This window comes from Chinchilla lanigera, unplaced genomic scaffold (genome assembly GCF_000276665.1).
Source record: "Chinchilla lanigera isolate Chin_1 unplaced genomic scaffold, ChiLan1.0 scaffold00077, whole genome shotgun sequence".
In the NCBI taxonomy this organism is placed as follows: Eukaryota; Metazoa; Chordata; class Mammalia; order Rodentia; family Chinchillidae; genus Chinchilla; species Chinchilla lanigera.
This window is the reverse complement of record NW_004955478.1, coordinates 10,760,919-10,773,718: the sequence shown is the minus strand read 5'-3', so window position 1 is coordinate 10,773,718 and position 12,800 is coordinate 10,760,919. Positions and strand designations below refer to the sequence as shown.

Below are 12,800 nucleotides of genomic sequence, written 5' to 3'. Positions count from 1 at the left end.
ATAACCCCTCCCAAGCCCCACAGCATCCCACTTTAGCATACTGGTCCCTGTCCTTACTGGCTCAGGTCGTATAATGGGCAGCCCTGGACTCTGGAGGCCCTCATCTCCCAAAGTGATGAGACCTTTGACTTGCACATGCTGCTGTCCCAGAAGCTGAGGTATCTACGATCTCAGGGCTCCTGCGTTCCCCATCCCCGGTCCATTTACAGGTGTTTTCTGTTTGTTTATTACTTATTTTCCACATTCACAAGCTCATGCCATGCTTGAGTGTCCAAGGCTTTTTAGTCTGAACACTCCAGGCGACAGGCTTATTTCTCTACCAGGACCAGGTCGCTGTGTTTCTTCACCATGTGCTATGTGCTGGTTGCTATAGAGATGTCAGGATCTAAACCTAATTCTCCCCACTTCACAGATGAGGAGTCCTGACATACAGCCTGCAACGGTGGAGGGCCCGTGTCCATGTCCCGTGGGGCCTAAAGCCTCAGGCTCAAAAGTGGGCTTTCTGTCTTGGGGAAGAACTTGCTTATTCATACAGTATCTTCTTCCCAGAGATGGGTTGGAGCAGGGTTACACTTGACCTTCACCTTGAAGGCTGCTGCGACTTTGGGTTCATGGACGCTGTTTCTAAGCCTCTGGGGGCCCCTTAGTGGGAGGTAGGCACCAGTGACAAACTTTCGATGTGTCATCAGATGCTCCTCAGGCCACGATTGCAGCTTGTGAGGGGCAGTGGCCACATGAGCATTCTGTCGCCCTCGGACTGCTGGCAGAGTAACCTTGGTCAAATTGCTGTTTCCTGGACCTCAGTTTTCTTCCGTGTTAAATAGGAAGGAGGTAAAGTAATTGGCCTCTAATGTTACTTCCAGCTATAGGCATCTCGTAGTCTTGCTTTGCTCCTTGGCATCTTTTCTCCGTCACCTGTGTGCCAGAAAGCAGATGGGCGGAACCTCCTTTATTACCCAAGTCCGGTGCCTCTTTTACTGCCTCTGGTATTGCTGATTTTTCACTTGGCTTCTACACCTTGACATCCAGCTTCCTTTCTTCCTGAGGAAAATCTTTGCCCCTGTATTGACCTGAACCTGGGGTGTTTGTCTTCTCCTTGACCTGATCTTGCTTTTCTATTTTCATTTTGGGATTTAATCCCATGTGTCGGGTGTCATCAGCTCCTCGGGGGCAGACGCCGTGCCTTGCAACTGTCGGAGTCTCACGGCCTGGCCTGCACATAGTAGGTGCTCAGTACATATCGGTTGTCTTTGGAGTAAATATTTGCTGCCCCCTCTGTCAGATCCTTTCTGGAAGGAGGCAAGGCATACATAAATTTAAAAAGAAAAATAAATGCTGCTCTGCCAGGGAATTGGCCCTGGTTAGACAAGTTTTGGTTTGAGAGATTTGCAAACCAGTTCTTTGTTTAAATTTCTCTTCTCTTCTTTCTCTTCTCTTCTCTTCTCCTCTCTTCTCTCCTCTCCTCTCCTCCCCCTCCCCCTTCCTCTCCCCCCTCCCCTTCCCCTCAGGGGGCGGGGAACAGAAAATCAAACTCAGAACCTCTCCCTTGCCAGGTAGGCCCTGTGCCACTGAGCTATATCCCTGGCCCTCACAGCCTTTTTTTAAAATCATATTTTTTGTTGCTGTTGTTTGTTTTGTTTTTCTTCTGGTACCAGGAATCAAACTCACGACCTTGAGCTTGCCAGGCAGGCGCTTTGCCGCTGAGCTAAATCCCCAGCCCTTTGAATCATATGTCTGAGGCAGGGCAGGGTTTCACTGAGTTGCCCAGGCGGAACCTACAGTCCCCGAGTCAGCCTCCTGAACAGCGGGGACGCCGGGTGTGCGCTGTGCCCAGCACCAGTCGGCTTCTCTATTGTCAGCTTCTTCCAAGTCTACAGAAACCTCAGCTTGCAGGAAGTCACCGCCTTTTCTTCTTCCATGATCTGCTTCCTTCTAGCCCTACGGTCGGTGCCTGGTCTGCCTCCCCGAATCTCTTGTTTCTGGCGGATGACGCTGTCTTCCTTGCCCTGGCTTGTGTCACCTCTGGTTCTCCCACCTTCCCTCGCCGTGGAAGCTGGCTGGTGCTCTTGCTGCCATCCCCCAGGTGATGCAGGAGTGCCCTCTCCCTCCAGCCGGGCTGCTCTGTCCCCAGGGCCAGGCCGGGCCATCGTGACAGCTGCTGTGCAGCAAGGCTCAAGCGGGGAAGGGAAGCGCAGGGCGCCGAGCCGAGGGTCTCCAGGACAGCACCAGGGGCCTCCTGCTGCCCAGGCCCTGCCCATCAGCAAAGCCCCAGAACGGGGCAGCACCAAGCCCCGCCTCTGGTCAGAGCCTCAAGGAGAGCAGCCAGCAAGGGAGCCACGGCAGCCCTCCCTATCCACCCAGAGAGGCGGCTGGCCTTGGGCAGCACCCTGGAGAGTACCGCACGTGCCCCTGTGGCTTCAGCACAGAGAATGGCAAACCTCAGCCTGGGGGCTCCTCCGCCTTAACTAACGCTTCTGCAGGCGGCGATGTTGTCCTCGGCACTGTCCCTGAAGCTCAGGCAGCCCCACGAATCAGCATCTTTGTCTCCAAGAGCCCAGGCAGGTGAGGAGCAGGTAGGGGAGGCAGGATGTAAGCGCCAGCCAGGAGCTCACGGCCACCATGCGGCGTCCTGTGCGGCGTCCTGTGCTCTGAGGCGGACACCACAAGTCGGCTCCTCTCCCAGCAGCCCGGGAGGCAGATACTCTTGTTCTGACCCATTCTACAGATGAGAAACTGAGGGAGCCACTCCACTGCTCCAGTCTCCGTAGCTGGCAAACCCCAGAGCTCCAGCCATGACAGACTGCGTGAAGCCAGGTCCGCCAGGCCTCACAGCCTCTGACACCATGCCTCACCGCAACAGGAAGGAAGTTCCTCCTAAGGTCTGACTGCAGGCCTTCCGACTTAGGCCAAGTCCAGATTCTCTCACGGACCTGAAGATCCCTGTAGATTCTTTTTTTTTCTCCGGTACCGGGAACTGAACTCACGACCTTGTGCTTGCCAGGCAAGCGCTTTGCCGCTGAGCTAAATCCCCAGCCCCAATCCCTGTAGATTCTGTTTGCCCTGGAGGACCGGGCACCTCCTCCCTCCCTGAGTGCCTTCCGCACCATGGTCTCTTCCGGGTGACCCAGCTTCCATGTGCCTGAAATCACTTGTTTTTCCTGTTCCGATCTTCCTCCAGCTCACCATCGAATTTTTAAAAAATTGTTAGTGTTTTGTTTTTTGCTCTCCTAATGCTGGGCTACCTTCCCAGCTCTTTTTATTTTTTATTTTGAGGTAGGGTCTCCCTAGGTTGCTCAGGCTGAAACTGAACTTGAGATCCTCCTGGTTCAGCCTCCCAAGTAGCTGAGATTACAGGCACGCATCACCACACCTAAGTCTCTGCAGTGTTTTGCAAGTTCTGTTAGCACAGAACTGCCTTCAGACCAGGGCAAGAGGGGTCCTGCCCCCAGGCCCTTGGATTTAGAGCATTCCCCGCTCTGTTGTCTTACGGCTGTGGCCCAAGGAGTAAGGAGCCCGGGTTCTAAGGAGATGCACGTACCCCCAGGGTCCACATCCACCCTGACATGCTCCTGAGGTTTCTTGCCGAGACGCCCGCAAACCTGCTGCAGGCTCTGCCTGGGGTTCGTTCCATCGATGTAGGCCGCTCTGTGGGTGGCAGAACACGGGAGGGGAGGCCGTTTGCAGGAGTTGTGGGGAAAGCTGGAGGTTTGGCCGGGATGTCAGCATGGGCAGGGTGGGGATGAGCGGGCTGCAGGCCGGGGCTGGCTCTCTCCACGGCACCATTTCTAGCATGCGCCCTTGGAGAACGCAGAGCTGCAGATAATTGGCCAAGACAGGAGGATAGGGTGGCTTTAGACTTTTTATCAAAGTATAATACACATTCAGGAAAGCACACAGTTTGTAAGATTACTGGTCGGTGAGCTGAACATAGTATATTTCTGAAGTTTGTTAACCTGACATGAAACTTTAAAAGTCTCGGGCCCTTGGTGCATGAGCCTTCATGCAGAAGCTCTACCAGGGGCGCCCAGCACAGCGCCTGGAAGAGGGCTTGCTACCTGCAGCGCTGCTGGATTGTCTTCCAGCCTTACCCTAGCAGGTGACTTCCTAGCCCACCAGCAACACTGCCGGCTCCCTCGTAGCTTCTGGTCACTCTCACCTGCAGGTCCTGTTTGTTAAACTTGGACCTTGTCTTACCCATTCTCCCAGGATCCTCCCTCTTGCTTGGTCAGTTTTGTCCTTTTCAGAAGGCCTCGTCAAAGCCGGGTGTGGTGGCACAGGCCTGTAATCCCAGCACTTGGGAGGCTGAGGCAGGAGGATCTTTGTGAGTTCGAGACCAGCCTGGGCTACAAAGCGAGCTCAAGGCCAGCCTGAACTGCACAGCGGGACCCTGTCTCAAAAAGACAAAAACAAAGAACAAAACAGAAGGCCTAGTCAGAAGGGCATCAGACAGCAGGTACAACCCTGCTGTCCTCCGCTTCTTGGGCTGGGCCCAAGGCCCCACCCCGTCCAGCCCCTGCCTGACTCTGCCATCCTCCCCAGCCATGTCTTGCCCTCTGACCTGCATTCACTCGCACAGTAACTGCACAGGCTGTGGGGAACAGCGGTCCTGGGCTCTGCTTCTGATTTTATAGCTGGGTGAGCTTAACCTCTTTGAGCCTCAGTGTTCCTCTCTTTAAATTGGGGATCATGAGGATGAAAGGACACAACACAAGTGAAATAGGCGGGATCTGGCATCTGTACAGCGAGTAATCCTCCCATTTGTCATCGTTAATCTCATTGCATTGTTTGTGTTGTTCTTGCACTAGGCCGCGTCTCTGTGCCTCTGTGCACGCCCCTGCCTTTTCCAGAAAGGCTCTGTGGACTCCCGTCTGCTGTTCAAAGCACAGACGGGCCCCAGATCCTCTCTGTAGCCTGCCCTCGGCACCTGGCCCTGCTGAGGCCCTCCTGGATTCTGGCTTCACTGAGAAGACTTGAGCTACCTACAGGCAGAACCAGGTGTCCATCACCTCTCCCTATTCTACCAAGCATGCATGGTACAGAGCATACAGTGGATGCTCAAGGACAGGGACTGGGAAGGAGGACACTGTCAAAAATCACCTGCTAAGCAGAGAACAGTCTTCCTGCCCCAGCTGGATTCTCACTGTCCTCTTGAGGCCCTCTGAGTCCCAGGGAAGAAAAACTGGCCCTTAAGTATTTTCTTTTTTTTTGAGATAGGATCTTGCGATGCAGTTCAGGCTGATCTGGGACTCTCAGTGATCCTCCTGCCTCAGCCTCCCAAGTGCTGGGATTACAGGTGTATGAAACCATGACCGGTTTAAGTATTTTCTTGTGTGTCTAGTTACCTCTTCATGGGCATCTGTCTTGTCTTCCCAGTGAGGGTCAGCCCCTGAGGGCAGAGTCTGCTCACCTCTTTGTAGCCATTGTGAGCCCTGCACACCAACCCTAGTGCCCAGTCATTCTGCTGATCGCTTGGCTGATGAGTCAGGTTCCTTCTCACGAGAGCTCTAGTGCAATCTCAGCTGGGACGCATCTCCCTGACCCCATGGTCTCACCTAGAGGGCCAGCCCTGGGCTTCCAGCCTGGGTCCTGGGAGAGGGGAGGTTCTGGGCCCCAAAAGCTATGGTATAAATCTCAGATGCACCATTTAATAGCTCTGGAACTTCTGGTGGTCACTTGAGAGTATCCGAGTCGCCGTTTCCACCTCTGTGAAGTGGGCACGAACGCTGCCTCCCCAAGGCGGTTGTGAGGATGAGAGGAAATGTGACACAGGGACGGAACTGCAGTGAATAGTAAGGGCCGTTGGAAGGTCCTTGCAGGGGAGCAGGATGAGCAGCTATTCCACCCCAGGCCGGTCTTCTTCAGAGCTGGGAGTTCTGAATGTCTTCTAAATGGAGGGGCCGTGCTCGGGGGAAGTCGTGTACTCTGTATCGGTCTGTCCTGTTATTACTGGATTTGAAGACGGAAGGGGTGGGACAGGAGGCCGTGACTCCGTGAGGACACTGGCCTGACCTTGTGTCCTGGTGTCCCGTTCTGCCGAAAGACTCACAAAGGCCTCAGGTTCTTGGGAAAGGGAGGGTAAATCAGATGTGGTCGCTCCGGGGATTTTTACTGGAGCTGTGAAGACTGGTCTGTGCAGGTTTAATGTGGCTGCAGTTACTGGCTGAGGCGCAGGCCCTTTCAGCTCTGCTAAGCACAGTGAGTGAGTCTGGCCGGGGTCACTGTGTGCGGCCGTCCTCAGGCGAGAGAGACGCACTAACTACCGACAGGAGTGTCGCCAGGCACGGGCACACACCGAGCATCTCACACTCAGGAGGCTGAAGCAGAACAGTGTTCCAGCCCCGTGCGGCAACCTTGAGAGACCCTGCCACAAAATAAAAAAATAGAAAGGGCTGAGGATTTGGGGATGTAACGCTGTGGTACAACATCCCTGGGTTGGATCCTCAGTACTAGAAAAAAAAGAAAAAAAAAGGAGTCTCATAGTGAAGGAGGGGTAGCATGCGGATCACATGGCTTATTATTTTTATTATATAATACTTAACATGCCAGATGGTAAACATACCGTAAATATACGATATAATGACAATAGGAAAATCTGCACCTCCCCACACCCTGCAGAACCAGAATATCTGCATCTACCTATGGGCTCCTCCCCATCTCAGCCTGAGCTCCCTCCAGGTATGGCAGATTTTGCAGGTTTATTCCATTTCTTTAAAATGACAGTTTCCCCAGATAAGAATGCCTATGCCTTTTGGGGGGACCCTTACACAGGGTCTCACTGTGTAGCCCAGGGTGGCCTTGAACTTGTAATCCTCGTTCCTCAGCCTCCCGAGTGTTGGGATTACCAGCACGAGGTACCCCCGCTGGCTCTGTGCTATATTTTTCATTCTGCTTATTTTTAACATTTTAAAAGACGCATTTATCGTGTGTGCGGTACCCTGGGATTTGGTTTTGTCTCTCTGCGTTCTGTCTCCGAGTTTTGGACTATGGTTGGATGTCACCGTGGTTCCTTCGTGCTTGCTGCAGCAGGAGGGTCTGCTGTCAGAATACACCACCCCGTGCTCGATCCACCTGTAATCTGTTGGTGTGAAGCTCTTGCTGCCCTTGAGGGAGAGCTGCGTGTGTGATACCTACCTTGGGGTGGACCTGTGCGTCGCAGGGCGTGCGCATGGTGAGTGGCTATCTTCACAGATGGATGCCAAACTGGTTTTCAAATGGTGATTCCACTTCCTTGCCTCCATCCCTCCCCTGCCTGGCCTTGACTTTACCGGGAATTTTCAAAGTCCGGCTCAGAGCTGCACTATGCTTAGCCCCTGCCTGGCCTCGCTCCGGCTCTGGCTCTTCCCTACAAGCTTTGGGCCAGCGCGATCTCACAAGTGTCTCCTGCGACTTCAGTCGCACAAAATTCCGCTGAGAAAGCCCTCGGGTCAATTTAGAAATCACAGCCTGCCCTTGGGGAGCCTCTTAATATTTGCTGGGCTGGCTGGAATCAGCAGCATGGAAGGGCTGCCAGGGAGAGGCCCATTTTCATTTGTTCAGTCTCTTTCCCAACAGTGGTTTCCCCAGAGCCCTTCCTCCCCGAATATATCAGCTATTACCTATTTGGAAAATGTGGCCCAGAAGGTTCTCCTGTCCCTTTCATCTTCCACCCTGTCCTTGTGGTCTTATTTTTCTCCAAAGCCAGGCTGTGATTCCTCTGACTTTTAAAAAAATGTCCCTGTGTGAACCCGTCTTAGCAGGCATCGTGGCGCACTCCTGTAATCCAGCACTCGGGAGGCTGAGGCAGGAGGATCGTTGCGAGTTCAAGATCAGCCTGGGCTACAATGTGAACTCAAGGCCAGCCTGAACTGCACAGCGAGACCCTGCCTCAAAAAAGAAAAACAAATAAAACAGAGCACCCGTCCTAGTAGAAGTGCAGGTGGATGAATGAATGGTGAATGAATGAATTCATATATAAGTAAATGAATGAAACAGCCAGTTGGTTGGTGAAGGAGCTCAATTCCCTGCCTGTGTGGCAGTCAGAAACCTGGGAGTGCTCAGAACCAGCTCTGTACCCAGGACTTAGGACTTGAGGCTATCTGGCTGGGGTACTACTCACAGCATTTCTGCAAAGTCTACCCTTGTCACTGCTGGTGGAAGGAATCCCTCTCCCACGTTAGGCTTCCTGTCTAACGTTATTTAGGTAGCTGTCACTCAGTGAGGCCGGGAGCTCCTTCAGGGCAGAGGCCCTGTCACACTTGCACCTCTGCATTCCCACGAGTAGGTGCTTAGCCCTAAGCTGCTGGAGAGACACACACCTAGCCGCCTGTCCTGCGATTCCTTCCCAGGGCCTGGCGAGCCCTGTGGCTAAGTCTGCAGGCTCTGGATAAGATCCCAGTTGTCTGGGTAACCTCCGCCAGTGTCTGCCTCAGTTTCCCCAACCAAATGGAGGTGATGAGAGCACACTTTCCTTACAGGGTTGTGAGGAGGATTAAAGTTAGTACATGGGAAGCATATGACACAGTGCCTGGCGTGCAGGAGGACCTTGGTCTTCAAACGGTAACAACCACTTACGGTGCATCTGTGTCCCAGAGACTGTGATTAAAGCTTCGTCTACATTATTTCAATTATTCCTTCCTGTGGCCTCTCTCAGGTAGGTGATACTCGTGTTTTTCTGTTAGGAAACCGAGTCTTTCCAACGACACGGCGCAGAGTCAAGTCAGCCAGATCGCTCCCCAGGCCCACCGCCCCCCAGGGGTATCAGGCAGGTCTTCTGCTTCCGTCCACCTATAATTAGTCTACTGACCGCCTGAGCAGTGTCTGCTCTTTAGTTTCAATCCTCCATTCATCCCAGCAAAATGAAAACAGCACAAGTGAGCCCGGAAGAGCTATTTGGGAGGCCTGGGGGTGACCAGCACCTTCACCGTGAGCCCAGGGAGACAAGGATAGCAGAAGTGCGCACAGGGCACTTGCAGAGGGGCTGGACATGGAGATGTGGGACAGGAGGTTTGAGATGAAATGCGAGAGGCTGTTCACGGTGGAGCGAAGACGACTGGGGCTTCATCGCAGATGAGGGCAGTGACTCAGCACCTGAGCACAGGACACAAGGGCCACAGCGGTGGCCAGAGGGGTGGAGGTGAGACAAGTAGGTAAGGTATCCCACCAGGTTAGCCAAGCATAGTGGCGCATACCTGAAATCCCAGTGCTAAGGGAAGCTGAGGCAGGAGGGTCTCTGGTTTCATTGCTGACATGAGACCCTGTCTCAAAATAAAGACTGAAAAGGGCTGAGGATGTAGCTCACTGGTAGCGTGCCCTGGGTTCAATCCTCAGTACCGCCAGAACAAAAAAGAAAACTAAACAAGAACCAAAAAAGATAGCCTCCCAGATTTCCCAAGGCAAAGATGTCCCTGAGCCAAGGCAGCCGTGGAATTGGGCAGAGGAAAATATAATCTGGGAGAAGGAAGGTATTCCTGAGACTCTGCGGACAGATAGATCTATTGAAAGCTTGACCGGCAGCTGGCTGCAGTGGCGTATACTGTACCTGTCTTCCCACGTACTCAGGGCGCTCCAGGAGGATCCTGAATCCAAGACCAGCCTGGGCCACTTCATGAGGCCCTGTCTCAAAATTAAATTTTTAAAAAGGCACAGGGCCGTCTGTAGCTCAGTGGCGGAGCACTTGCCTGGTGTGCCCGCGGCCTTGGTTCAATCTCAAGAAAAAGGAAAAGAAAGCTTGGCGGGCGTGGGATACGGTGAGCTGTCAGGCCGCGTCCTCGGTCTGCGTCCTCTGCTTGGTGGTGCGCTGTGCGGTGTGCTGTGTGTGCCAAGGAGCGTCTGAGCCCAGGAGACTCGGAAGAACCTTCTCAGCCCCCCACGCTGGCCTTGGCTTTGTGTCCTCACCGTGTGCAGGCCGGGCTGTGTGACCATAAGGTTCCTTCCAGGCACCATCTTGCTACCTGTGGGACGTCAGGCCCGGGCCTCCTTACCTCTTAGCCCCGGGTGTTTGGTGTTAGTCAAGGTCTTCGCGGTGCGCCTCCTCCGCCTTTACTCCGAGGACATACACATGTGCTCTGAGCGCACGCTTTGAGGTTTCGTGGGTTACTCATCCCCATCCTGCTCCTCCTCCTGGTCTCCCCAGCTCCGTCAGGGATGGTTTTTTTTTTTTTGTTTTTTTTTTTGGTTTTTCTCTGGTACCGGGAACCGAACTCATGACCTTGCGCTTGCGAGGCAGGCGCTTTGCCGCTGAGCTAAATCCCCAGCCCCTGTCAGGGATGGTTTGTAATCTGGCTGGATCCTGGCTGCCGTCCCACGGCCGTGGCCTGTCTGCTGGGTCACGCCCTCCTCCAGGGTCAGGACCGTGACAGTTTCGGTCACCCTTGGTCACGCTCACTCGGTGTGGACAGCCCCGTGGGTGCTGGGACGAGCTGGTTATCACCAGGGTGGGATCTAGACGGAGAGGCAAATTAGCAACCGTATAGAATGTGAGGCGAAGCGCTACCTCCACTTCCTGGTTTATGCACCTTTCTGAGCCTCAGCTTTCTCATGTGTGAAGTGAAGACAGCATCTACCCCTCGGGGCTTTTAAGAGGATTCTTGGTGACAGCGGGGAACCTCTAGGGTGACCTCGCTTGGGAACGCGATGCCCACATTTGTCAGTGTGTGCTGGGCTTTGCATCTGGAAGAGAACCATTGAACCCTTCCAGCTGGAATTCTCCGTGGTCATCGGAATTTACCTGTCGGACCTCACTTGTCCCTCCAGCCCTGGGACAGGCGTCTCCTCTCTCCCTGCGGCTGCCTTGAGGGGGTGGGTCTGGCCTGGTCTAAGATACAGAGAAACATACAAGCGTGGAAGATTCATGCCAACAGTCAAAAGAAAAAGATCAGTAGGCAGGGGCGCCGGCACTGGGGTTTACAGGGCGGCCTGAGCAGCAGGACAGACCTGAGAGGCTTAGCCTACGCCGCCGTCTCCCTGCAGACCTCATCCCAATAAATGCCTCCTGGCTGCTTTATTAGCCATCTCAGCGCCATCATCTCCCGGCTGTGTGACCCCAGACAAGTCACGCAGCCTCTCCAAGCCAAGCCATCATTAGTCAAATGGGGATAGCAGCGTCACTGGGTTCTTTAGCAAATTAAAGGTTACATTCTACATAAAATGCTTTACATGTCCCTGGCACATAGTCAGGGCTCAATAAATATTAGCCACTTTTCCAAATAATAATAACCACTCTGAGGGCCCTAGAAGAGAGAGTCATTCTCTCAGTCCTTTACTTACAGCAGAGTTCAGTAAAATTATTTCCTCATGACCTTATTACCTACTGTCTACCCGAGTAAATATACCCCGTATTATCTTATTCACCATTGAGTGTGCACCTGTAAACGCGTTCCCCTTCATTCTCATTTACAGCTTTGAGTGTCTCCATAAAGGTGCCCCCCTTACCTCATCTCCCCCCGTTTTGTAGGGCCCCTCTTCCTGTCTGCCGGCTCCAGCCTGCCTTCAGGCCAGGGTGATTCCTGAGGGAACCTCACCTGCTGTCTGCACTGGTATTATGCTTCTCAGGTTCCACACACAGCTCACTTGTAGAAAGAGCAATAGTTAGAATGTTTTGACCTTAAATGCGTGTGTGTGTAGGCTGATTTATCTTTTCTACACAAACTGTGTTTCCCCCGGAAGAAATGCCCACCTACTTCTGTCATGAACGTGAATAAGGAGGAGGCTGGACAGACACCAGTGGCACCAGTCTCTGCTGGCACTGGCTGCCCGCCGCGAGGACAGGTGTGGCGCAGGTGAGGGAGTGGGCAGAGAAGGGGGCCCGCCTGGCCAGGGGCACTGCAAGCAGAGGTCTCAGTTCCAGGCGGAGGCCAGGTACAAGGAGGCCTGGCGCGGGGCAGGAGTAGCTGTGGGCAGAGTGGAGGAAGAGCTGGCTGACCCCAGGAGGAGGAAGGGATCGAGACCTGGAAGCCCAAGGGTGCCGGTTGGCATCCTGCAGCTGTTTCTGCCAGCCCAAGAAAGCAGGTGGGAGGGGCTGGGGATTTAGCTCAGCCGCACAGCGCGAGGTCGTGAGTTCGATTCCCGGTACCGGAAAAAAAAAAAAGAAGCTCAAGGTGGGAAAGTCAGGAAGGAGGGAAAGAAGGACTGACGGCCTGAGCAGGGGGTCACCAGACAACGCCTTCCAATGGGCGTTGTTTCTCCGGAATATATTTTTCCTTCTCCGTTCCCAGTGGATGTTAGTGTGCAGCAATGCACATAGACCAGGAGCGCGGAGGCCAGCGCGTGGTCTGTGCCCGCGCGCGTGTGAGGAGGGCATGCCCCAACACTGCTCCCTCAGGTGCTGCTGATCAAAACGCTTCTGCTGCCCGGCCGTAAAGATGGAGATTGTGCCGGGCGCGGTGGCGCACGCCTGTAATCCCAGCACTCGGGAGGCTGAGGCAGGCGGACCGTTGCGAGTCCGAGACCAGCCTGGGCTACAAAGTGAGTTCAAGGCCAGCCTGAACTGCGTAGTGAAGCCGTCTCAAAAAGACACACACACACAAAAGATGGAGATTGCGAGGCCAGGAGAGGAGGAGGAGGAGGGCAGCGCGGATGCAGAGCAGGGAAGGGCTCCCCGCTCTGCGAGGGCTGTGGCGCTGCAGCGGGCGGAAGCGCGGGCTGGAGTCCCGGGCCTCGCTGCTCTGCCGCGCCTGCCCCCCAAAACCGAGGGAGGACGTGCAGGCGCCCCGGCGCTGAAATTCCTTGCTCGGGGAGGGCCGCACCCGCACTTTCAGGCTCGGCGGGGCCGTCGCCCTGAACCCCTGCCGGGCGCGCGGGCTCAGGCCCCAACAGCCTCTGGC

At 54.4% G+C, this 12,800-nt stretch overlaps 1 protein-coding gene across 1 annotated transcript in view; it reads left to right on the top strand.

The window, feature by feature from the left end:
* The first annotated feature begins 12,506 nt into the window (after positions 1 to 12,506).
* LOC102030526 overlaps positions 12,507 to 12,800 on the top strand; it is a 15,502-nt gene continuing 15,208 nt past the window's right edge. The window contains exon 1 of the mRNA XM_005402301.2: positions 12,507 to 12,798. Within this exon, the coding sequence (XP_005402358.2) occupies positions 12,507 to 12,798 (292 nt within the window). The remainder of the gene's footprint in view (positions 12,799 to 12,800) is intronic.